Below are 27,226 nucleotides of genomic sequence, written 5' to 3'. Positions count from 1 at the left end.
TCTTTGGTGACTATAATATTTAACAGTGCATTTAAATGACAGATGGTTCACAGAAGATTGTCTGAAAGCAGGAGTCAAAACAACAGGACAAAATGCAATTTGGTGCTCCCAATCCAGTTCAATAAGCCTTTGCAAAAACTCCCACTAATGAATTTCCCAATAGGAACATCCTCATGTAGTGCCAGGTAATGTAACTGCACAGAATTATTTTAATCTACAAAGAGGCAGTTAGTTGTGACACAAGAATTTGTGTAAGTATAACCAGATATGGAAGCGTTTCTAAATATTGTGAATTATTCCTGTATAGTGGAAGACTGAAATAATAAGCATCTACTTAAAACACTAAAAAAATTAAGATACAATATTGACAGTAACATCTCTTGAAGTGAGCATATTAAGGAGGAAAACTCAAGTCTGGCAATACTAATGCCCAGCTTATTTGTGAGGACATAGAAAAGGCTTTAGGATCTTTCACGTCTGTAAAGGAAAGTATTATTCTGGAAACCAGCAACCAATAGTTTAAAAAAATTTACATTTTTTCATCCACTTTTTTAATTCTAACTGAACCAATGTAACCTTCAGACACCATCACAGAAGCTTGATGAATTGTCTCACTAGAACATTACAACTCTTCTGACAATTGTGGAAGACCATTTTTTAGGAGATGTGAAGCAGAATTTAAAAGCCACTCAGTATTGAATGGAAGTTCCAGGCAGTCAGGTGGTTTTAATCGATAATTCCACCTCTAGAAATGTTCACTCAATACCAAATGAAACTGAATGACACAGATATTCATACCTTCTGTTATACTCAGCACATCAACATAGATCCTTCCTCAAGTCATGTCAACAACTGCCCAATGCTTTCTTTAAGATGAACCTTAAACTCTACTACTCTATGAAATTAATCTGCATACAAAAAAAAAAAATCCTTATTCTTTCCAGACTTTTTAAAGTTACCCTAGGTGACTAAAATTTCTTCCACACATACTGTTTTCAAAATGCAAAGAGGAAATACAAATAACAAGTAACAGTTACTCTAAGGAACAAATGGAGCTCAGCAGCACTCTCCACAGCATAACATTTCAAAGAGAAGTTTTTAATTACACAGTAGAGCTAAAATCACAGCTGTCATACGTAGGACATGTGCTGATGCTGGGCATGACAACATTATTTCATCCTGTCTGCAATCAAACAAACAAACAAAAAAAAAACCAAACCAAAACACTGTAGTTGTGCAATCTTGTGACAAGCATAAGCTTAGAATAATAGCACTCACTCTGCAACTACTACTCAGTCCTATTAGAGGACTGCAGCCTCCTGTTTATGAGCATTAATGGCATCTAGACACAGTATTTAGATCTCTCTCAGGAAGTGTTAAAACAAGCTAAGAACGTTGCTGTAGTAGCAGACATTCTATTCAGTAAATGAACTCTGAAGTGTTCTGTTGCTTTAGTTAAGCATTCCACTATATTAATAATAATTTTGCTTTTATAGAAAACCATCAGCACGTAGAGATAACAGGAGAACAGAGCCCCCATTCTATTAAGGATGCTTCAGGAAGTTGCAAGTCTGAATGTTAACATAGTGGGTTAATACATTGTTATAAATACCTCTTTTAAAAGTGAAAAGCAGAGCATTCTTTACAGTTTCAAGTTGCTTAATTCTTTTGCTTGAACTCAAAAGTTACATATGCCAAAGGAATCTTTTCAATTGCAAGGTACATACAGAAATGAGTAAAAATACTGCCCTATAATTCACATTTATAAATATCTGGTTTTGTTCCTTACACAGTAACAATACAACGTATTTTGTTCAGAATTATTTTATTTGGATTATAGCAATTAGTATCACTGACCAGAAGGCCAAATCCAGGCAGAGAGCACAAAATCAATTTCACAAGGCAACAACACCAACTAGTATTTTAGCATACAAACCATTTCACTGCATTGTCAAGTAGAAATACCTTTCAAACATGCATAAAAAGTCTATGCTTAATCTTTCAGAGCTCCAGGTAATACCAGATTCCTAAATATACAAAAAAATACATTAAACTTATAATAATCTTAGTGAATCAGACTTATAAAATTACAGTTTTATTCTTCACAACATAGAAAAAAATACAAAAATGACTGTATTTAGTTTTCACCCAAGTTTCACTAACAAAAATATACATCAAAATGTATGATTTGATGTATACTCATGAAACTTTAATCTGAAAGGTAGGTTTTAAGATGACATTGCAGATTGGTCCACACAAATGCCAACCTTTCTACCGATAAATAAAAAAAAAAAAAAAAAAGAGCCACCTTTGATAGAAACGTCACATTGTGAAAAACTACAATTTACCTGCACTGAAACCTGAATCTTACTGTAATTTACAATATGAACATTTCTACAATTCCAGTTGTAAACTATACACTGGTAAGAGCCTTGGTCTTTTAGAGGGTAATGACAAACTCGGACAAAGCTGGCATGGTAGAACATAAAGTGTTGCTGACTGAACCAGTGCACACAAAGCAAAGACTGCCAAGCAGAAAAAATGCCTGCTGCATCACATGCAAGGCAAGTAAATAGTCTGCAGAAGAGCAACCCTCTCACTTATGACATTTACATAAACCACGTTACAATTTCAGCGACATATGAGGGGAAATTTGTTGTCATTTTATGAGAAAAAATTCCTTATGTGTAGCCAAATTCAGTATTAGGGATAAACCCAAACTGTATTAGGGCATTACACACTGTTCTTACTCAAGATAACTTCCCAGTGATTTCCATAGAAGCTAAACTTGCAAAAGCACTGCAAGCTGGAATACTGGAATTCTTGTACACACTAACTCTATGTTCATACTTCAGAATAGAATTTTTAAACCAACTTTGCTAATAAGATTTCTTACCATGAGACAAATTGTTTTTTCTTTTAAAAGGAAAAAGAACTTCTCTTTTAAAAGGCTGTAGTTTATTTGCATTTGTGTGGTTAGTATTTTCAATTATATTAAATATTCCATATTAAAGTTTATTCAGTAAGGACACTGGTTGAACAAGCCTTCTCCCTACTGGCAGCCATCTCTGCTTTTCTGTAGTGCCCATAGTATCTAATACAGATCTGTACTGTACCTTTCCCATCAACACAGCTATAAGCCTGTTTCATATAGAACTACTACACAGCCATATTTTTATTTGAATTGGACCAACAAATTTGAAAGCAAAGATTTTATTTGGGCACAGAATTCAAATAAAGAAAAGTTCAGGAGCTGAGTGTCAGCAATATCCAGTAATATAAGAACATCAGGAAATCAGATATTTTAGATTCTATCTTTCAGAAATAGTGAAACCAACACCTTTGATAGCAAGTAAAAGCAAAAGGAGATGTTTTGCTCAGAGGTGGAAGCTTATGTGTTTGAACAGTGAGTTCAGTTTAACACATTAACATCAAATCACTACAACAAAAGCACTACATAACCTAATGGAGGATTGAAATTGTTGCATCTATGAATGCAAATCCACTTTGAGGTTGCATGTGGCCACAGTGTTTTCAGTTACAGCCAATAACTGTCCCCAGAAGGTTTAAAATGGAAACAAAGATAATTATTGCCTCTTACCCTCTCCCTGCTTACAATAGTCCCGTTTGTACTGAACAGGAAAGGTGTTACAGTGGTACTGAGCACTAGGAAAACTGTCAGAATTTCTGATGGAGGTCAAAGGAAGTGACTGAACAATGCAAAGCTTTCTTTAAAATATAGCTCTGACCAACATAAATCAAAATAAACTGTAAAGCCATCTCTCCTCAAGTGCTAGAACAGTGCACCTGTGCCCTTACTACCCTCTGGCTATGTCCAGGGAGAGCTACGATGTGTCAGTCACAAGTAACTGGGAGACAGATAAAGGCCACGTCCAGGAGGAGGTGCTGGCAGGCACAGCGTAAGATTCATACTGCAGAAGCCATGATAATGGACACACCTCATTTATGCACTAAATCATGATGTTACAAGCAGGAAGCCAGAGAAGCCCTTGTGTTGTCTAGTGGCTCTGACTGGGTGAAGACTGGACTACACAACTATCAATTCCTAACAGAGCAAAGATCATAACCTACATTTCCTTTTGCCTTTGCTTGAGTATCTGCTCATTTCCCTGCTTTCTTTGTCCCTTCCATTGCCCCTCGATGCCCCCAGTCAACAGTTTGTTCACAACTTGGGGCACTGTTCACACAGCATTACTGTATTCCACCTTGCCACAAAGTTCTCATTCTTTCATTCTCTGTTTCACGTTCCCAAGGAAAAGCTTAGCTTGAGAACCCAGAGAAAGCACCTTGAGCTTTCTGTGGTCAAAAAAGCAGAAGACAGAAGGCTTGCCCCATCTGCAAAAGCAGCATGTAATACGTGAGATAATCTGCTTTCAAAGTAGGTTATGACTTAGCAGCAGTTCAGAAACTGAGTGCCTGGAACTGCCTGCTTGGATGTACCAAAGTGATATGCATTAGTTACTTCAAAAGAGTCAGGTTGAGAAATGAGGCCCTCAAATTATTCCACAGTAGACCAAATAGTCCTCAACACTGAAAGATGAGCACCACTGAGATAGTGGACAATGATTAGAGATGATAAGGTCAAAAATACAGAACTGCACTTGTTTCTGGGTGACCTGCCTCATTATATTGTTTAGAATCATTACTGATAGCACTAGAAATATTACAGTTAATTTTTATTTTAAATAGTTAAAGTATCCTGGGACACAATACTTAAAGGAGTTTTAATGTTTGAGATAAGCATTAAAGCATCTGAATTAACATTTGAGTAATCAGCTTAAACAAGATCTTCAGAGAACCCAATCTGGTCAGACACTCTAGTGCTTAAAATCCTAAAGAACCAAGTTCCCCTCATTTCCAATAACTGGTTTCCTATTCTTGTTCCCATCACCTTTTAAATACACAACCTACCTTTCTAAATTCAAACACTTTGCCTGGATTACATTGTCCACTGGAGTCTCTGACAAAATCTTAAAGTATTCCAGAGCATATTGTTTGCTTTCATAGCAATACATACAGTTTCTGGCATGCAGTCAAGCACTTGAAAAAATAAGGTATCAGTAATATAATCCCAATTCAAGCATTTAGTGGGTGCAACTTTATCACTCATACCGCAACCTTCAGGCATTTATTACTAAATGTAAACCATTTAGCACATCATTTAAGGAAAAGGAAAGGGCTAACTGCCAAGCCAAATAAAGTCTAAAGGTTTTCTGAAGCACTGCAAGCTGAAAATTATTTCAGTAAAATCAGATTTATTGGTTATTCTTGCTATATTATTGGTCTTTTACCTCTGACTTATTTTTTTTTTCCTGGTATATTCTTTATAAATGTGCTGGGTATTGAAAATCTGCAGCATTTTGATTTTTGAAAAGTTCTGAAAAAAAGCTGGAATTACTCCGACTTCTTGAGTTCTTCAGTGCGGGAAAGTACCTTTCGCCTCTGATGTAGCATATGAAAATACAGCTGAGGAAAGACTGAAGAAAAAAGATTTAAGCAAATAAAATATGAAGTGAGGCTTGCATGTCAATGTAATAAGCACAGTCACATGCTCAAGGTCACCAATTCTCTATTAAAAGAAAACATGCTTATCTGCTTTCCGGTCAAGTAATCTATTGCCTTCCATTCTTTAAAAAGAATAACTGATATTGTCCCTAGGATTCAGGTACTATTTATTTTTTTTGCAAGAGTAATCACATTTTTAATTAAATGCAAAGTGCCTTATTTAACTCTGCACAAACAAGCAGGATGACAAAAGCTTCCTGAACTGCACACACCCAGTAGGAAGAAAATATTGCAGTGAGGAAAAAAGACCTTCCAAAAGAACAGTTTCCAGATTTGTTTCATATCTTCTAATTCTAGTATGTCTTTTTCATGACCTAGGGAACTTGATATAAACTGGTGCCTCTCACTTAATCCTCCATGCAAAGCTTTTTTCTCCTACTTTTTTCCTCCCGTTTCAAAGACTACCTTACACAAAATGTTTGCAGATTAACAAAGTAGGGGATAAAAAAAAATAATAAATAGCAAATGCTAAAATTAAACCTTTGTGAACTACATGAAAATTTAAAAAGGTCAGCATCAGTCTAAATCACTTACAAATGTGAAGTGTTCATGACAAACATAGGCCAAAATCTATTTAATTTGTGTACTATTTTTTCTTTGAGCTTTCTTTATCCTGTATTTCACTTCCTGATTGTTTCCCCCCTATCCTGATTCACTCCATGAGGCTTAAGGAGTGAGTACAGCTGTCCAGAGACAATAAAATACAGAGCCATGTGGTTTGTCCATTAGAAGTCAAAGTAATGGGGATCCATTTTATACAAATAATTTCATGTCACCTCTTCTAGCAAGAGGTCAGTTTTACCAGACAAATACTAGAGACAAAGTGATGTTAATGGTAAGGTGAAACTATCAAGAATGTAAAAACTCAAATTTTAACACCAGTTTTCAAAGGTTGCTTTGCTTGAGGCACTAATATTTCCAAAATTTCCCAAATCTTCAGTGTGCTCAGAAGGCAGAACTCCTGCACAGGTAATTTTTACAAACGAACAGCAAAGCTATGGTGCAATCAGTGGCTGCAATGAACATTACTTTTCTTGTACCTCAGTAATACCTTCATGTGAAAAGGTATTTCAGACTGCTTGAGTCCAAATAATTGCTTCCTAATTGTTCCAAGTCCCAATAATAATTTTTAAAAATTAAAAAAAAACACCAAAAACCCCACTACATTCACATTACACATCCATCAAATTGTAAGAACAAGATCACAGAAAATACCTCATCTAGGAGACAGCAATTTTAATGGTGGAAGCATAAAACTGCTACTTGGCTTATAAACTTTGACCTAGCTACTGCCCAAGAGGCAATCAATACTTGTAGTTATTTTGACCAAATCAAAAGGTATTAGTTTGGCTGCTTGGAATTAGTGATATGCCCATTTCTGCAGGAGAACAGAGAGAAACAAGTACATGAAAAGTGGGTTTTTAGGAACAGCTAGAAAAACTTACAGATCTTGATGTAAGAATTACAAGATAGTTCACTGGAAGGTAGGCACTTTTTACAGAGGCAGCCACACTACCGAAATTTAAATATTTGAATATGGTTTATGATTCTGCACAAAGAACAAGGTTGAAATAATGACAGCTGCAGAGATGGCAAACAGCAGCAACATCATCACTACATTATTCTGCACATTAGACTCTATTTGCATGTTTAAATTCACTAAAGGTTTCAGTGTTCCTATTTCCCATTTCAAAGCAGCAAAGGTAAATCTTCATTCCGTCTATAGAAACATCAACCAGGGGTTAAGTCAAGTTATTACTTGCAACAGGATTGCTTCTCTACCCACTAACACAAAAGCAATGCTCTTGTTCCTGATAAAAAACTAGATTTCAAAAAGCCATTTTAAACTTTGTTCCCCTAGAAGTCTGTAAGTGGGGGAAAAAACGTGAAGATGTCAACAATTGCCAAGCAAACAATTATTTAATATTCTCAGTATAAGAAAAAAATGTGTTACTCTTTTGCATATGTTGGTAGAAAGCAATACCTGCAATTTTAACTCTGGGATTTTTTTTTTAGATAATTTTAAAAATTAATTTTGCAAAATTAGTTATATGTATATTAACCTCACAGTTATTAGTTTTCCTGTTACCGCTTTCAGTATTCAAAAAGAAGCAACTAACAAACTCATACTTACTTGGAATGTAAGAGATCATAACCAGGATCAGGAATGTATAGTAGTCAAAAGAAAAATTGTACTTGTTAGGTAAACTAATGGAATACAAGCCCGACTGCCTGACAAAGGGCAATGCAGCATATATTGTCAGTAGTTCGCCTGAGACTCCCATTGGATACAATACTATAAACAAAGTGTACCTAAAAAAAAAAAAATTCATGGAAAGGATTCAAAGTTACGATAAACTCTGACAAAGTATCTGTTAAAGGCTCTTATGGATATTCAAATTTAAAATTACCAATTTTATCAATTTATAATTATCAATTTAGTATTTATTTCCCTTAGCTGTCATTTGATCAGAGTATGGCAAGGTGTGAAGATTATTGCAACATATGTATTCAAATCATCAATCAGTTTGAATTATTATTAAGTATTATAATATGAATTATTATTTTAAAATTATCTTTGAGAATCTGAAAACCATTTTTCACCACCCACTATACACTTTGTTACTTTGATTTCTGAATTCTTTGGTAAAGGCCTTTATCTTACTTAAAATAGGGTCAAACACAGTTGATAGTAATCAGTGAGCTTACAGACTGTTTCAAGGGTTACTGTCAGTTTAATGTCAGTTCCCTTACTGTTACCCCTTACTGTTAAGTGTCAGTTTCTCATAAACACAAATAATTTGTAAATGGGACTGAGTTCTGACAAATTACACCTTCAGCTTACAATGTAACAGATTTTTTTTTTTTAACCTAGAAATTGGCTAGAAAGAAGCTAGAAGTTACATTCACAAACAAGACAATTACCTCAAGGCAGAATCTAACTTTTTGTTCTATAACTATTTTACAAGATAAATAATCCCCATGAAATCTGTGCATTAAGGCCACGATTTCTACTCTGCCACCCACCTGGCCCACTTGATGAGATAGGGGAGATGGTTTAACAAGCTAAATGTATAAAAAGAGTAACGGATTATTTCCGTGATTGTCCAGGCCACCACAAACAATAGGACACTGTCTTCAGTTTGTACCTGTAAAAAAGGAAAAAATGCTAAATATTAATTCAAGCATTACTAATTACTCTCCAGACCCAAGGAAACCTCAAAGAAATCAATTCCCACAGGTTGCTTTACTGCATCATTTTAGACAACAGACTTCAAGAAGGAGCTTAAAAGCAATATTAGTAACAGTAAAAAAACCTTCTAATCATGCTTTATATTCTTCTAGGTCCTTAACAACAGCTCTGTTTGGTGATCACATAACTTAAAATCTCTCATCCTATGTAAGGTAAATTAGTTCAAGAAATCCTTGAAATGAGGAGAACAACTCACAACTCTTTCCATACCTATACAGTACCAGCTTCTGTTTCAGTCCTATGACTGCTTCCCAGTGCAGCAAACAGAAAGAATGCTAACATGTTAATCTAACTCTTGATATCTGGTTTAGAGTTTATATTCTAATCCTAGTCCATGTTATTTCTGAGTAGCAGTTCTGTTCTCTTTACAGGTGTTCTAATTTTGAGCAGAAGCAAAAGAGCTAGCACCAGGACACAGGCCAGGAAAAGAGATTCCCTCACCTCAGGTAAGCTTTACAACTACCTGCTTCACTGTTTCTTGCTCCTTTTTCTGCTTTTTGTATCCAGCATAGACCCTCTAATGTCACACTCAAGGCATTTTTATTTCTACATTACTTTACACCTCCTAGAGCTTTTATTTCAGACATCCATCACTGAACCACCTTTTACTCCTTTCATATTTTGCAGTTTAATCTTCAAAAGCATGTATTTTTAAATAAATTACTAGATTAGTTTTGGGTACATAATTATGAGCCGTAAGTTTTACACGGATGAAGTACATGGGATCACACACCCCCACTACAAACTCTTGAAAGCAAATGTGATTTTTATGCAGCCCTCCCCTTCCTTCTCTCCCTTTCAACAGAATCCTCACTTGCATAGGTACCTCGAGCCCAAATTCAGTGGGCTGTGGGAACAAAAAGAGCTCAACCAGAGGGGCCTGTACTTTCTTATTTTCCTCTAACTCTTGAAAAAAAGAGAAAAGAGTTATCAATGGGTGTGCATAATACACTCTACTCATCTTGGGCAAAGTACAAATTAAAACAGGAACAAGAAAAGTAGATGGGCAATCAGAGACCTTTTAAAAGGAGGAGACTGGTCATGTATGTGCATGTAGAAAGGTTCATGAAGCTTTCTGTTACTGAATACAAAACCCAGAAAGCTATAGTTGTCTCCTTTACATCATCATAAAATAACAAAATCCAAAATTTATTTTAAGAGAAGAGGCCAAATTTTTATGTTGCTACAATAGTTCAGGGTCTGCTTTGTAAGCAAGACCTGGTTCTCAACCTGGAAAAGTTAACAGCACTTCACAACTTCAAAAAGCAACATACTTTACAAGCACTCCAGAGCTGCATCTTCTGGTCAAAACAGGAGTAGCAGCTTAGTGAGTTCAGCTCACCTAGGAGTAGCAGCTTATCTACGTGTCACAGACTTCAACCTGTACTTTGAAACCTCACTTCTTTCCCTAACTAGGGATTCAGTAAAACTAGCAAACAAAAATGGGTAGCTTGAAGTAGCACCCAAACACAAGAGCAAAGAAGAGAATGTGAAGCTAACAGTGAATGATAAACATAGTAGAAAATCTGGCAGTTACAACCCAGTTCTATCACAAGGCTTCTATAACACTGCCTTCTCAGGTCCAGTTTCCTGCCTATTTTAATATTTGAACCGTGTTTAGAAATTACTAACAGTTCACACCTTTATAAAACACATACACAACCCTGTTAAGGTCATTTCAGAAAGAATCACCAGTTGTGCCTTTACAGATTTTATGCCTAGTTAAGGAAGAAAGAATAATAGAAATTAGTGGTAGTTCTCATTCAAAAGTGACCGATTGAGTTTTCAAATAGTTCCATTCTCTGCAGTAAGGAACAGAAGACTATTATGTAGTTTATCATATTTTTACTACATGCCACAATCCATCAATAAAAAGTATGGTTCTCACTAACAGATTTGTCAGAAGTCTGTCACTAATAGAACATCTCAAGGACAGACAATTCTTCAGCACTTCAAATAAAGATGTATAACATGCACATTTTCAACCCCCTGGGAACTGATTTACAAAACACTCCTATAAGAGCCTTTTCATTTCAGCACTGCTTATGCTGCATTTGTATCATTGCTCTTCAAAATTGAGGATAAGGAGGTCAGTATAACAAAACCAGTAGAGGCTTAAATCACTAAGCCCAATGCTGCCCTCAGAATTCAATTTCTCTTCCTCTACTTTTCATGCCAGTCTTTGAAGGAGGTGGTAAAGTTTAGGCACATTCTAGGCTGTATTTACAATTTTTTTGTCCAGCTGCCTTGGTAAGGGTCAATCATATCATATGGCATGTGCTTCAAACCAATTTATCACTAAGAAGGATCCTAGATATATTTTAGCTTATGTTCAATACTCTGAATAGTAAACAATGTTGAAATTTAAGAAAATCCACAATATTTTAAGATGAGAACATGGAACTGACAAAAACAAACCTGAGATGTTTTTACTGTTCTTATTAATAAAGGCAAATTCTATAGATATTTTCCATGCTAAAGAGTAACACACAAAAAAAATATTGGCAACTGTAACAATGAAACAGCACATCTCCCCCCAGAGCAGTTCTCTGGTACATCAATTTAAACAAAAAAACCCCCAAAAAACAATATTTAAAAACCCCCCAAAACAAAGCAACCGAGTGTTACTCAAATTTTATATAAATGTAAAGCAGTGATCAATCAGGGTTTTCAACTGCATTTGCTCATTTAAAGTTCTGAACTTTCCAGCATGGATTTATTTTACTAATAATATCATAAATAAAGATGCTCTTCCCTCTTTTTTAGTTTGTCAGCTCACAATTGTAGATACTGGAGTCTGAATTACCAGCTTATATGCTGTACCTGTCATCTTCACACCAATCCTTTGAACTGTCTGCTCTAGAAAGGTTCCTCTAAATATACACTCTACTTATCTGCAACTTATCTGTAACTGTACCAACTGGATACACATTAAATCACTGCTGACAATTTTTTTAAATACCCATCAGAACTGGGTGTGGGATTACCAGAACAGAACTCTACAAAGGCCTGCCATGATGTCACCAGACAATCACATTATTCACACAAATTCAAAAAAATAACAGAACTGAAGGGCGCTTTCTGTTCTCTCATGCCTATTTTTTTGAAGCCCTTCACACCAGTCTGCATATTGTCCTCCCTCCTTTGCACAAAGAAAAGTAAAATTCACCAAATCAATTCCATTCTGATGTCATGACAAAATGATTTCCAGTACCATATTACATTCCAGGCCTTCCTCCACTAAACTCACAGCTACTCATATGGTGGGAGTAAGGGGAATCTCATTGCTACCTGAAGAAGAGTGCAGTGCTTTAACATTTGCCATGCTTTAATATTTATTATAAATACTTTCATATTGAATTTAATAACAAATCAGCACTGAATTCAACAAAAAGCACAATCATGTTAGTGGCAAGAAGCATGCTTCAAATCATATCACGTATCTAGAAGTGTATCCTGACAGGAAGGAAGGATGCAATTACAAATGTTTCTTCTTTTAACTACTATTATACATGAACACAGTCTGGAAAAGCAAGATACTGAACACATTTCACTCAAAAAGTTAAAGAAGAAAACTGCGTTTTATTTAACAAGAACCTCATCATGCAACTCCATAGCTTACAAGTTCCATAAAGCTGTGTGAGAATTTAATCCTGGACTTCACCATGGAGCTCACTTGTGCAGACAGCCCTTTAGAGAAAGTAAAACACTCGTGACACTTTCATTACATCTCCCCAGGTGAGACTGCATGCTCCCTGGCCAGGGGGAAGGGGAGCAGTCAGAATACAGTCTCTTAATTGGATTTTTTTGCTCTTATTAACAGGTGAAAAACTCATCACAGGATTCCTCATCCTTACTATTCTTATGCCCACTTCCTAAGACATAAAGAAGTAAGACATAATACAGTTTCCCACAAAACTTCAACTGAAAGACAATTCAAACATGAGGAAAAAAAAGTGTAGTATTTTTAAAAGAATCCTTGTTTAAAAGGCCTTGATAAAAACTGAATGCTAGGCTGAAGTTGTTACTCACTTTTCCTCCCATTTTGCTGGTTTTGTCTGGTAAGAATGTGGGCATAAGCTTTCAAAACCTAACCCACAATAATTTTACAGAATCCTTTTTGATGCCTGACACACAACACATGGAATAGTTCTATTCCATGCAATCCAACCTTTCACATTTGGATTACTTCAAAACCAGGAGACAATGCACAAAACCAGATAGATTCTTGCTGCCCTTTATGAATCACCAGGTACTCCAACATCATACAAGTAACAAGGAAAACTAGAAGTATATTTCTTTAAAAAAATTTTACAAATGTATCCAAAATTTAATGTCTTGGATTTACAGCTTTTCTTGGTTGAAACTCTAGTATTTATATCCAATGAATTAACAGAGGCTTGGGTACATTTGTGTACTAAAAGTGAAATTCATACAGAAGACAAGTATTTACAGGGTTTCGAGTTTATTGAGAAAAATATCATTCCTCCACTTTAAAGATCATGGAACTAAGGCTCCATGTAAACAAGAATCATAATATCAGAAAGGTCTGTTAATTATTAGGAACTACAATGTTACTGTAGTAACTTTTGTTACTCTACATGTGGATTGATGCTCTGATAATAGGAGGAAGGAAAAGAGAGCAGCTTCCTTGAAGACTTTGTCAAGAGACAAACTCCTTAAGAAATTCTCCATGACAAGCCACAAAAGATCTTATGCATATAATGACCCTAGATGACCATCACTTACTTCAGAAAGCCATGCTGACCCTGGTATCAAGACCAATTTCCTTCTTTAATGAGAAGAAAACCAGTAAGATTGGCTGAGTAAGTTAAGAGGACAGATGCACCACATCTGGGCTACTGCAAGGTATTCAGACGATGTGAAAAAGCATGGTGGGTATCAATTAAAGCATGTTTAGATTTTAAAATAACTGTCAAAAATAATTTTCAAATAAGACTGCTCCCAAAAGATTCTACAGAGGTTTGTATGAAGTACAGCATAAATCAGTGGGGTAAGCAATTAGAAAAAACATGCAGGACCCAAAACCCACCTATGACTGAATTGTAAGAGAACTTAAAAGAAAGCAAATTGTGTATGAGAGAGGGAGCAGAAAGGAGATTTTGTTTCTAATTATGGCACCAGTGAGTCCCAAATTCTGTGTTCAATATTAAACACTGGAACCTCTTTAGTTTTCAGTAGGGGCTGCAAAATCTATTCAGGAGCTAGTGAGAGAGCCAAGCCTCAGAGTATCTTACTGTCAAGAAAAGATGATGTCAGATTTATTTTTATTTCTTCTGATCCACAGAAACTCACATAAGTCATTTCACATTGGGTCACAAACAGAAGTAATTTTAAAGAATAAAAGACAGAGATAAACACTTGCTTTTCACCATGGGTCACTTGTTTTTCTACCTATTTTGTAGCTTAACTTACCTCTTTGACACTATGTGTTACTGCCCACGTCAGGAAAACCCTTGACATCACTTGGAAAGCAGTCAGAACAACAGAAGAGGGAACAATGCCTGGAAGATATTTTGCAATTAGTAAATATTCTGCCTATTCGGTTGGGAGGTGGGTAAATAAAACACAGGTAAGCCAAAGTCCAGTCATTTGAAATTTTTGGAAGGAAAGCATTTAAATTTTTTTAATTTGACAGTATGAAGCCTGTGCTGTGGTGTGTAAAGCCTAAAAAAATTGGTCTTGCTGCAATTATACCACATTCCTAAATACAAAAACCATCTGAGTTACATGTGATAACTTCTATCAAACAGCTCCAGGGATACAGTCTTTCAAATAAAGCCTGATTTATTAAAACAAAGATACTCATCATTACTGTGACTTAGAAACTAAAAATGATAAAGATGTTTTGCACAGTATATCCCTACAACCAGCAAGTAAAAAGTGTAACTACTTTGAAGAAACACAGATAGTCCATGTTCTGATAAAAAAACTTATAATTCCTTCCCTGAAATACAACTTTTAAAAAAAAAGAAAAACAAACCCCAAAGCATTAAAAAAAACAAATAGAAAAAAAAAAAACCAACCCCAAACAGAACTAAAACAACCAACCAAACAAAAACCCCACGAAAACTAACAAAACCACACAAACAAACAAAAGAACCCAAGGAATAGCTGATGCACTGGCAGGTACAGGAAAAAGTTTTGCATTTTCTCAAGGCAGCACATTTCACTGATTTTTCTAAGCAAGCTCTGAGGTGCTGATTCAGCTGCCATAAAAAGGATCCTACATACTCGGGTCTGACTGAGCAGGAATAGTTTTAGACTGCATGATTACACAAAACTTCAACTTCAGAGCACAGAGATTAACTTTCTACCAATGGCACGATGAAGACAAATGGAAAAGCAGCTGCAGCTCCTAATTCGCAACAAAAAGTGCTTCTAAAACTAATGCAAACCACAGCAAGGAAACACAACAGCCTCAGAAAGACTTAAAGACCTAATTGGAAAGTGGAAGAGGAAGAAGGTAAAAGAAAAGCAAAAAACAAGCTTCATTAGAATTATCTTCAGTCACAGAGTCATTGCATTAGTCTTCTTTAAGAGTAAAACGTGGGGAAAATCCTAAAAACACAGTTCTCTTGTTTTATCACGTATTTTTTATAATCCAATTTCCGTTGAAAAACCTCAGGACAGAATTCCAGCTACTCAGACAACACAAAACAGGGTGCTACAAAATCCCATGATCAGTATACCTGCTAAAGGCTCACTCCTATGACATAAAGGACCTTTTTTTTTTTTTAATACAACTTAAATCATCCTTTCCTAAGCAAGATAAACTAATGTATTTGCAAAGGAATCTATAAATAAGCCAGAGACTTATGGTGTAGGAACCATCCAAGATTATCTCCCAAGTCAGACAAACAAGGTTTTTCATTACAGCCAAGACAACGCCAAACTATGCCAAGAGCAGATGAACAAAGTAAGTGACTTACCAGCTGCACTTCATATAAGCTTTACCTGCCTCTAATTATTTTCTCATTGCACTGAAAAAGTACCCAACAATTTTTTAACTTGGTAGTTTTAAAAATATCTGCCACCATTTATCTAACACTGCACGTGCCAGAGCAGTGCTTGACAGAGGCCTCAGGTTCAGAGTCAAGCAGCAAATAAGCCATGCCCAGACCTCTTCCAGATCTTGGACTAAGACTCCCACCTCCAGGGGGAAATCTTCCAGCTCCCAACAAGTGCTTCCCCTCTCCCATGGAGTTCCCAGCTGAGAACAGGCTGCATGCACAGCTTACAGGTGGAATCCTCTTATCTCCCCTAACTGATCAGGCTAAATGTATCCAGCTGTGAAAAAAAAAAACCTCCTTAGTTTATTTACCTACCAGGAAAAAATTCCATGGGCAGTTAAAATAAGTGGAGGGGGGTTGCTAGGGAAAGCAAAAATACAGTTATAATGGTATAAAAAAATGGCAGCATTCTACTAATGGCTCTCTCCACTAATATTAAATTGCGTGACTGAGGATAACACGGGCTAAATGGATCCACATCTCAAAGCAACTGAACCAGGATTATCTTTGCACTCAGACAGGCCAGTCCTGGCATCTAGTTTGCTGTTATGCACCAGCCCAAAAAGTGAAACAGAGGATTCTCTCCTGCTGTTCAGTCATTTGTGTGGAAAAGAGAAATTTTTTTACACTTTTTGTTATATTTAGTACCAGAAAACAGTGACATGAAGCACACAAGTTTAGCTTAAGAAAACAGTGGAGCATTATAGGTTTAGGATGCTAAAGAGCATTTCATTTGCAATGGTTTTTTACCTAGTGTTCTAAGATTTAACTTGTACTTCTTGCAAATAGTTAAATAAGACTTCAAAATCTTTACATTTTATTTTTGATGAATGTTTGAATAGTAAATATGGTATAGTCTGGTGAAAAAATAGTAATTGAGATTTAGAAAAATGAAACAGTACTAGAAGGACCATCTTGGCAGCACGGGCAATTATATGATACATACAAATTACTCTGAGTAGCCTTTACATTTACTTGAGTACATAATAATTTCTTGGGATGATCTGTGCAGAGTCTACAAATTGTCCTCTGTAAAATCACACTAAGAGAGTAACAACTCCTCCAGGTCACAACCACATATCAACTACAGAACTAGACTGCCCTCTGCTGACAAATATAGGTTATGATTTTAACACTACCACACTTACTAAAATAATAAAACTTCTGCACAGGAATTCAATAGGAAGCTACTTGTACCATAATGACATCTCCAGTATGCTGGCAGATTGTACATATGTGAACAATAGCAGGTTTGTAGCTGCAGTTTCAGGAACCTTAATGCCATCTTACTCTACAAATAAGAGCTAAAAATCACAAGACCACCTACATGAGCATAAGACTGGTTCTTTGTGAAGGCCGAATTGTTTAGAAAAATCAGAGTTAAGAAAAGGTATGCAGACAGGCACTGCTCCCTTTTATAGCACACTGGCTTTGATGTTGCAGAGATTGCAACACATCATCTGTTCTATAAACAAATCATCCAGAATGCTGAGGCCAAACTTCACTCCTCACAGCAACAAACAAAGCAGACAGGACACGATCCTGTCACTCAGACATGAGACTCTTCAAGCTGACTGAACCATGACACTGAGTAAGTGCTCTGGGATCAGCAGCAACAACTGAATTCCTGCTACCAACATAAAAAAACCTGCCTCACAGTAGACAAGAATTGTCAAGTAAGGCCAAGTAATTCTTACTCCCAAACAGTTCCATCAAACCACAGCTGAATCTGGGATCAAGCTATGCTCTATGGAATTGGGCAAAACTGTATTGCTTGAAATGTTATTTTTATTGGAATTTAAATTACTTCTAGAAAGAATAAAGGAAAAACAGCATGGTAAAGAAGATTATGGGATGCAAAGATGGAGAGTAATAATCTACTATAAAACACTTATAAACTGCTCTAAGATTTGTAGCACTGGAAGGATCAAGAGAAAAGTAGAATATGGGTTTTGTGATATAAATTGTCAAATTATTTAGTAAAAACTTGGAATGCACTTTAAGTAAAAACTAGCAAGTTATGCAAGTATTAAATCTGGAAATTCACAGACCATAAAATTTTTAATGCCAATAGGTTGCTAAAATTGGAGTCTTGTATAGAAATATTAAAACCAAAAATTTGTAAGCTTACCAAATGCACAGTGCAGAATCTAGAACAAAAAGAAAAAAAAAAATCAAATCACTACCATTTCAAACAGAACAATTCAGAAACACATATAGTTCTATTAGAAGAGCTTAACACTTAGTATTTGTATTTCAAAGACTAAGTTTAACATTTAGCTCTGTTAACCAAGTTAAACAGCAGACAGTAAGCTCGCTCGCCATTTACTAAAAGGAAAAATTCAACATTTTGCAAGGAGTATTTCTTGTTTGCCTTCAAATCACTCTATAACTGCTTATGAAAAAGAGGTACCTAGAAAGCACTGTTCAACAAAGGCTGCCTTATTTCCCCTGAAGAACACATTCATGCAAATATTAATAACTCTGCAGAAGAAGACTACACCTACCTCAAGCAAAGCCCCAGTTTGGAAGAATTTCAGGGGCTTTTCTATTGAGTAGTAAAGGCTGTGGTAGCTGCCTTTAGCCAGGTATGCTCGAACTAGGCCAACTGCAATTACAAGCCACCTGAAAGACAGAAAAAAGTCTAAGTTAAAAAGACATTAAGCAGACTGTAAGTACAAATCCTTAGCCCCTCTTTCAATATCTGAGAAAGCAACAGATATATAACTGTCCAAAAGTTACTTTTTGCATACCTTCTGCAACACTGAAAAAATTTAAGTATTTGGATTCATTCTGCAAATGTATTGAAATCAAGTATTAATTTTAAAACACCTCTTAGCACCAACATGATATCTTTAAGTTTTCAGCAAGCCACGTTTAATTTAGTTATATACTTTCCAAGGTATTAATGACATTTTAAAATAAGATTTGCATGTAATTTTGTGTAGTTTAAGCTGAAAACCATTTACTGCTAGTCAAAAATCTCTTAACATACCATAACTTTTAGAACTATGACATAAATAATTAAGATTCAGAAGGCATTCATTTTAATGTTTCAGTTCAAAGTAAGCCCTTAGACTTTATGACAGACCATCCTGCATAATCGATAGCACAATTTTATGAGAAACAGTTATGGATAAATAACTGCAAGAAAATTGTGCCTGCTAAATCCTTGAAGGCAGCAAGGGCCATCTCATTCCCAGCTATCCTTTTTAAGAAAAAAGTATATCTAGGCCTATCTAAGCAGTGTCTATATAACTGCAACTATCCTCAATGCAATGTGACCTCTTAATCTTGCCAATTTTCCCTTCAGGTAATTTAGGAAGCAACCCTAAAAACTTTTCCTCCAGTCCTTGCTGATGCAGTAGCATCTTTTGCTATCACAGCTCTCGGGAGTTAGTGTTTGCCCACAGCCTCAGAAATTTTTCAGTGAAGTCTAGGACAACCCACAAAACTAAGGTGGGCACGCCCTGGTCAGACATTTTTTCACTTGAAATTAGCATCTACAGTTGACTTGAGTTTCCCACCACTTGTGGCAACCATGGGAAGAAGGGGCTGGTCAATGAGAAGTGAGAACCCTTGATTTTGGTTAAAGTTAAGCTCACAAACTTTCCATTGACAGACTCATCCTGACTGCTCTACTACTCAATGCCATCTGTCTATGCTGCTCCTAATGCCACCCTACTTCAGCTCCACCTTCTGAACCCAGATGTGCTGTTAGAAAGTTTGTGCTGACAATCACCAAGTGCCACTGCTAACACAGAGCACCTCAGAGGAAGTGTGTGTAGACACATAAAAAGTCCCCCAACTATGCAATAGCTTTATACCCTTTGGAGGAAAATCTGCAGCTTTGGTTTTGCTACAGCAAAGATGAAGAAATTATCTTAATATGTAGCATATTGGATGCCCCCAAGTACTGCATCATCTTAGGTATTATAAAGCATTTACAAACATTGTCCCAAATGTAACAGTTGGTTTAAATACAAGGTGAAGCTCAGATTTTTCAATAAGTAACTCTGGCATCCAAGTTTGTGTTCATAACCACATTTGTTAATACAACTTAGAAAAATCTATTTAAGTTCTGCCTGGACTTTCCAGAAGATGAGCACCAAAGAAGAGCAATTGGAGTGGGGAAGAGAAATGGTGAACGGGAAACACGCTCGCTGTTTTTTCAGTAGTGACAAGTTATTTCAGTTAAAGCTGTCTTGTGAAATCAAAAGACAAATATGTGCCACGTAATTGCAGTTTACAAAGACAGAATCAAATTAGTTTGGTAATTGAACTTTGGCACAGAATAACCCAGTGAAGTGCTATAGTACTCACTTGCAACACTGACAAATTCTCTTTAAGAATAGTAAATCAGAGAAGGCTGACACTGTCCTGTTTGTATTTGTTGAGTTTCTGTATTTTTCCTAATTTTTCATATTTGCTGGGAAACTTTGCTGCATTGAGCAATTTCTCAGCTTGCATAAGACACCAGCTCTTGGCTGTGCTGAACTGCTCTCACCTGAAAACTGCTTCACCTTAACCAAGCTACAGGTGAATTACATGGCTCCCAGAGAAGCTCCAGCCCCTCACTCATCTCCACCCTCCCTGCCAAATCACTGACTCCAGAAAGACTGTACTTTTTATTCCCAGAAACCACATCTCTCTTTTAATAACACATTTACTTCCTTCATTAAATTACCACTGCCTTGCATGTAAACTTTAAATGAGACCCCTACACTCTGATTAATCCAAACTAAGACAAGAAATACTGCTCACACTATTATAGTTTTTTTTTACTTTCGGTTGCTCAGACTAGGTAAGCTTCATGCTCAGGTAGTCAGTTTGGTTTCCTTGATTTCCTTGATTTCTCTAACAAATTATAATAAGATGTTTTCTTATGCAAAGTTTACTGAGTTTCTGCATCATCTATACAAGAGAACAGAGAAAAGCTACGCACTGAATGCACCTGTAAAGGGAGTGTTCTTTGCTTCTCAACAACCAGCCCCTGAAGACATGGACAATGAAACTTACAACCTAGGACACTCTTTGCTCAACACTGGTAACATGAACACTTGCCAATTCCATAGCTATTACAGTAGGATCTTGTTGAGTGGAACCCTTTTGAAATTCCTTGTTTTTAACACCATCAGCTACTTCTAACCACAAGTACTAGTCAGTTACAGCACTTGACTAAAATAAGAAACGTAATCACATTTTAAAGCAGCTTATCAAACATTTACAATCAACTCTCACAGCATGCCCTCCTTCCCCACCCCCCAGTATTCACTGATTTCAGTCAACCATGGGTTTTACGAAATTATTTCCATGCTGCATCTGTGCCTCCACAATGAGCTTCCTGTGCCAGGTCAGACACACCGACATGACTTCATGCTGTGATGGGCAACTAAGTCTTTGAATGAATGAAAGAGAAGATGGGATGTTTTCTACAGCTTAATGCTTTGAACCATGGTCAAGGAAAAAGTGATCATGTACAGCTGAGAACCAGATTCAGGACTGGTTATTCCCTGTTATATCACGCTGGTCCCTTTACTGGAAGAAAGCATCCAAACATGAACCCAATGGTAAGTGTATGCAGCTTTATTTAGGGATCTACAAGTATATATGCTTTTACTCCTCTTTTGTTCTTGCAAAAGTCATCATATTACTACCTGCACTCAGTATAATATTAAAAACAAGATCTATTGCTTTTACAATCAATGTTTTCTTTAGCTAAATAAAGATAAATGCAAAGTAAATACAGATGTGCCGAGATTTTTCAGTTTTTACTTGATCAATTTTAAATAAATCTATTAGCTAAGGCAACTATGATTCTAAAACATTTACTATGTATTTATTATATGACAAAGGTGTTGTGTGCTTCAGCTGAAAAGCCACCCTGTTCATAAACCAAAACCAAAAAACCCACCTCAAAGAAAAAATAATTTAAATCCCAGGTGCTCTTACAGCATCACTTCATCAGCTGGTAACCTCCACATTTTTGATGGTTTCCTCTCACAATTCTTTTTCCAAGGCAGTGCTGAGAAAGTAATTCTGAGCACTCTCATTGACACAGGGACAGTAACTATTGCCACCAGCTGTGTATAGATCTTTCCTTATGAACCACTGAGCTTCTGACAACCAACTCCTATAAAACTACCTTATTTTGAAGTCTTTTAAAAAGAAACAAGTAACTAATTGAGGTTTTTTTCCTAAGCTCAACATTTTATCTTGCTGAATTTCAGAAGTGTCCAGGGGAAGTGCAAAAATCCATTTAAAGTTGTGGTAACAGTCAGAGCCTACCCCAAAAGAACAGTAGCGAGTGACAGCAAAGAGATCTGAACCCCGATCACAGGAGTCCCCTGGTAGTGTCTCAAAATGCAGAAATCATCTTATCACAAACAGGGCCAGAAAAAAACAGCTCATGTTGAAGCACCATAATCCACATCCTGCCCAATCCTGGAATTTTCTAGGAGGTCTGGTGTAAGTCAGGAGAGCGATCAAGATTTACCTGACAATGGAAGGCCAAATACAGATTTCTGCTATTTATTTATTAATTACTTAGATTTGGTTTGATTTTTTCTTCTGAGTAAACAGGAATGTCATATGCTCAGGAACTTGCCTGACATGATAAAACATCAAGGACCTTTAAGGAAACTTTTCATTTATACTACAATTTCTCAGGCTTTTTAGATATTTTATAAATGTAAGTGAATTAATGCTCAACAAGCAAGCAAATGCTTTTACTTCAATGAAGAGCTCAGACAGGTTAACTTCTTAACCTTGTGCAGGCACATAAGCTGAACAGACCTCCTGATGGCTTGTACTATGTTGTATTGCTCATTTCTGAAACAAGAGCTTCATTTTTATCAAGCTGGTTGGTAATTATCATTCCCCTGAGTGAAATACCCCCAATGCTCTCACATGGAGCCATAAATCTGCTTACAGTTCCATAGCTCAGTAACACACCCGTTAGGTAACAGGTGCAATGAGCACCTTACAAGAACTGAACTCTCCCCTCTCAGCTACCTTTGTTCCACGTAAGTGTAACTATCTCAGAAGCTGAAAAAGCACCAGCTGGCACCAGCTAAGCCAGAAATCATCATGTCCAATTGCTTTATTGAAATAAATTGTACCTATACTAATTCTACAACCATCTTCCCCAAAAATAGTGAGACTGTTCTATTCACCTAACTCCTCACCTGCCAGGATTTATCTAGTGGATAAATAGGATAAAAGGCTCATTCAGGATCCATTTTAAAGGCTCTTTTCTCCTCCCACTCAAATATCCTCACAGTCTTTCAAAAGACCTTATTTTTATCTGGGTTTCAGCAAGACTTTACAGCCTCTTCAGAAAACAAACAAACAAACAAAAAAACAAACCAAAAAAGTCTCCTGTATGTGAATTTGAGCATCCCAGAGTGTTGCCCTTTTTATTTTTGTGCCAAACAACACACCCAAGCATGCACCAACCATCCCATCTCCTTTTCACTGCACAGGACAAGAGCAGAGCATCCAGCAGGCCTAGGAGGTCACAGGGCAGCAGCTTTCAGTGTCCCCCAAAGCACACAGCAGCTGAAGGGTTCACGCAGAGATCCCGTGGGGCTCTGAAGGGCAACAGCTTTGCTTTCCAAACTACTGCTGGGGAATAATTCCCTGCGTTTAGGTCCACCTCTCTACTGAAAAGCACTGGAGCCCACACCATAGCCATGGCGAGGCAAGAACAGCAATCTCCACAATCACCTGCATCAAAAAATAAGTTGCAGAGCCAACTAACACGTCAATTATAAAACCCAGCAGTTCCCAGAGAACGTGCACTTGTGCCATCCTGCTAAATCCGTTTTGGAAGGGGTGTGTGGAAGAGGAGAAGGCACAGAGAGGCTCGGCCGGTGCTGTGCTGGCTCACACCCGGGAGCTGCTGCCAGGGACGCGCTCGGCAAACACCGGCCATGGACTGAACCTTCACCAGCGCTGGGTCACCCTCACAGCGTGTGATGGGGAGAGCCGGGAGCGCAATCACAGCTACTTTATGTATAAGCACCAGAAACCCCTCTCCAGCAGGAGAAGCAGCAAGAGAGGGGTTTGGTTGTGGTTTTTTAGCATTACGGCAAGTGAGAGGCACGACTTCAGTGACAGCACGTGGGACAGCGGGACCGGCAACGCGGCTCCATCCGATACCGGGCAGGCACGGATCCAGCTGCGTGCACCTGAGGGGAGGATGGGGAGAGAGAAGAGAAAGGGCACAGCGACCCAAAACACCTGACGGGTTCTGCCAGCCCAGCTCCCCGCGATGCAGAGGAACAACCCCCCCTCCCCGCCCCAGCCCGGAACCGCTCCCCCGGGCGGGAGAGGCGCCGGGACCCGCAGGCACACACACGCGTGCGGGCAGGGACACGGACACGCGTGCCCGCACACACACACGGCCGCCCCCAGCTCGCAGGCTCCCACCGCTCCCACCCGGGCGGTGCCGCCTCCCACGGGACGGGCTTCGCCGAGACCGGGGATGCCGGGGGGAGCCTGACCGGCAGCTGCCTTCGGCAGAGAGGCCGTGAGAGGAGGCAGCCGCAGCCCCACGGCGCCCGGCCACGCCGCTCCGCCGAGCCGGGTGGAACTCAGCCCTCGCGGGGAAAGTTTCCCCAGTGGGAGAGAAGGTGGCGGCGGGCGGAGGAACGGCGGCAGCCCCCGCCCCGCGGAGGCGAGCGGGGCATGAGGGGCCGGGAACGCCGAGGGGAGCCTGGGCACAGCCGGGCGACGCGCCCCTGCCAGGGAGACCCCCGTGAGCGGCCGCCCCCGGCAGCCGCCGCCCGACCCCTTACCCCGCCGTCATCACCACGTTGTAGATAACGAGGTAGGCCGTGGCCAGGGCCCCCGGGCCCTTCCTCCGCCGCGGCTGCTGACTGCCGTAGCCGTTATCCGCCCGGCTGCCGCCGCTGCCTGACGCCGCCATGTTGCGGCGCTCCCGCCGACTCCGCCCGTTCTCAGCGTACGGCAGGCGGAGGGGCGGGGCCTCCCGCCGCCATCTTGGGGGCGGGTGAGGGCTTCACCAACCTTTTTGTCTTCCCGCCTCTCGGCGCCGGACTGGGCAGAGCCTGCGGGGCACCGCCAGATCCGCCGCTCTCCACCGTGAGAAGTCTGAGACGTGAGCTGAGGCCAGTGACCAATTCCTAGGGAATTCCTCTCAAAGTGCAGCGCTGTCCCGGGCGGCTCGGCCGGGCCTGGCGCTCCCCGGCCTGCTGGTAAAGCAGCTTTCCAACGCTTGTTAAACAGGTTACAGAGCCCCTCTGCAGTCTCACTCCTGCTGGAAGAAATAGGTCTGTCATGTCCTTAGAGAAATTAATGCTGTTACTTGTCAAAGTACGGTTATTTTAGGAATACTTAGTAGGTTCTCGTCACTTCTGTAGTTTAATAAGGTTCTGAAGCCGAGCACAGCCAGAAATGTAACTCATTTTCTGCCATGGTTTTATGCAGTAGCAAGGACTTAGGAGTGTTCTTTCACAGCAACACAAAGCATCTTGCTTGGCAGAGATATAACTAGAGTTGCCTTCCCAAAGAGTTGTAATAAAAGGATGAGAATATATTTATTTTTCCACTACAGAAATTGTGTGGAGTTACTTTTCAGCTTCCAGGACCAAAGGTCGATTTATTTTTCGTGCTGGTTATGCTGCAGTTCCTTTACCAATGGTGCAGAATAACAGCATCAGTCCTCCCTCCCCAGCAAATTCTGTCACATAAGGCACCTCATAAAATAATGGCATTATGTACTTCTGCAGTCTAGGGCTCAAAAATCAAAGGTGATTTATGAAAATTTCAAACAGCAATGTATACAACTAAAAAAATTTTCTACTTTTTGTGAGCCTGACACTCAGAGGAGAGGACCATGAAGTAATGCAGTGTCTTCCCTGTGCGTCAAGAGAAACAGCTATAGAAGTCTTAGCATGTCACACACAGAATTAGCAAAGGTCTCCATCTACCAAAACAGACACAGGAGGCTTGTGTGGTTGCACAGGTCTGCAAATAAATTTCTGCAAATCCAAAAAACTGAGTTGTGAAAAACAGCTGCTGGGCCCAAGTGTTCCATGTATCTTGAGATGGCTGAATTTCATATCACAAAAAAAACCCCAAAACACCAAAACCAAGAAAAATTAAGTGGTCCATTTTGGGCAGTACCAGTGTCTTGCATAATCACTGTTCTGGGGAATTCAGACCTCAGATGTCTCCCTAAAAACATCATACAAGCAAGACAAGGCTTACAGGAAGAGGTAGTACCCTTTGTTAGACTAATCAGGATGGCTGGCAAAATGGGACAGGACTTCAAGTACATAAAATAGTCTTCAGTGGAAATTGAGTTCTACAAAACAAAAAAAATCAAGGTCAGATACAGGTTGGAGTAAACTGCTCAGAGCTGAATTAGATAAATATGACATAATTTTTAAAGTGGAGGTCACAGATTCCTGCAGACTAGAAGGGACTTTAATAGGAGGCAGTAGGGAGATTCTAAGTTGTTACATCCTTGGGGAAAAGAAAAGTAGGGAGTTTCTAGCCTGTGGGACAGACATGGAAGGACTGATAAAGGAGGAGAAGGAAGGGATCTATGCAGGAGCCCCAGTGTTGAGTCTGTGGGTGTTGGTACCCATCAGGTGTCCCCACAGACAGACAGATCCATCAGATCCAGACCTGTCAGTGCTTTGTGCTTGTGCCTACCTGAATGGAAACCAGAGTCACTGAGTAAAGGTAGGTACAGTCACAGGGCAGGAGAGCACATGCTGATGCAGGGCCTGAAGATCTGCTCAGGAAACATGTTGCTACAAGCAGGATGTTTCTCTCTTTGCTTTAGGGAGTTTCTGCCACATTGTGTATGGCCCATGTCTCCTGGACTGCACATTAGGAGTCTGCGTTAAGGCAGCTCAAGCATGTTTGCTAAATATATCTTATGTGAATACCTTCATCTTAACAGTTCATAGGATCTACATTTAGAGGTCGATGGCTTTTTCCTCCTGCTCCTCCAGTCTTTCTGAACTGTTTCCCCACCACAGGGGAACTCTCAGCTGCGAAAGAAAACCCCAGGTGGTGCCCCGTCCACATTTAGCTTCCTGCTGCTTGTGGAGGCTGTGATGAGGCTGGAGGCAGCAGGGGAGCACACGCCGGTACCTAGTGACAGACCCAGCTGTCCCTGAGGGTGTTTGGGCACAGCGAGAGCATGTGCTGAGCAGGCAGGAGAAGGGCAGCAGCAGCACAGGGATGAGGGAGTGTTCCCACCTTGTCCACTCGTGTGCTGAGCAGCTCTCAGGACAGAAGAGGGAAGAGCACTGCCTGACACGCCTCGGCAGCGTGGCCCCGGGGACGCCTGCAACAGAGTACACACAGAGCG

The 27,226-nt window shown here is 39.0% G+C and overlaps 1 protein-coding gene across 2 annotated transcripts; it reads right to left on the bottom strand.

Annotated features, from left to right (window-relative positions):
- Window positions 1-1,808: 1,808 nt before the first annotated feature.
- HACD2 (3-hydroxyacyl-CoA dehydratase 2) lies at window positions 1,809-24,941 on the bottom strand. Of its 2 annotated transcripts, none has more exons than XM_071746642.1 (7): window positions 24,675-24,941; window positions 18,381-18,498; window positions 18,005-18,023; window positions 14,276-14,364; window positions 8,614-8,735; window positions 7,721-7,899; window positions 1,809-5,498 (listed from the first exon to the last, which is right to left on the bottom strand). In XM_071746642.1, the coding sequence occupies exons 1-7, from the start codon at window positions 24,803-24,805 to the stop codon at window positions 5,416-5,418; spliced, it is 741 nt and encodes a 246-aa protein (XP_071602743.1). In that variant the 5' UTR covers window positions 24,806-24,941; the 3' UTR covers window positions 1,809-5,415. The 2 variants fall into 2 exon arrangements, with proteins under 2 accessions (XP_071602743.1, XP_071602742.1); XM_071746641.1 differs by lacking the exon at window positions 1,809-5,498 and adding an exon at window positions 6,808-7,306 and having other exon boundaries at window positions 24,675-24,898.
- Window positions 24,942-27,226: the final 2,285 nt, after the last annotated feature.

The sequence above is a fragment of the Heliangelus exortis genome, chromosome 6 (genome assembly GCF_036169615.1).
Source record: "Heliangelus exortis chromosome 6, bHelExo1.hap1, whole genome shotgun sequence".
Lineage (NCBI taxonomy): Eukaryota > Metazoa > Chordata > Aves > Apodiformes > Trochilidae > Heliangelus > Heliangelus exortis.
Note: the sequence above shows the minus strand (reverse complement) of the source record. Positions and strands in the feature narration are given on the sequence as shown.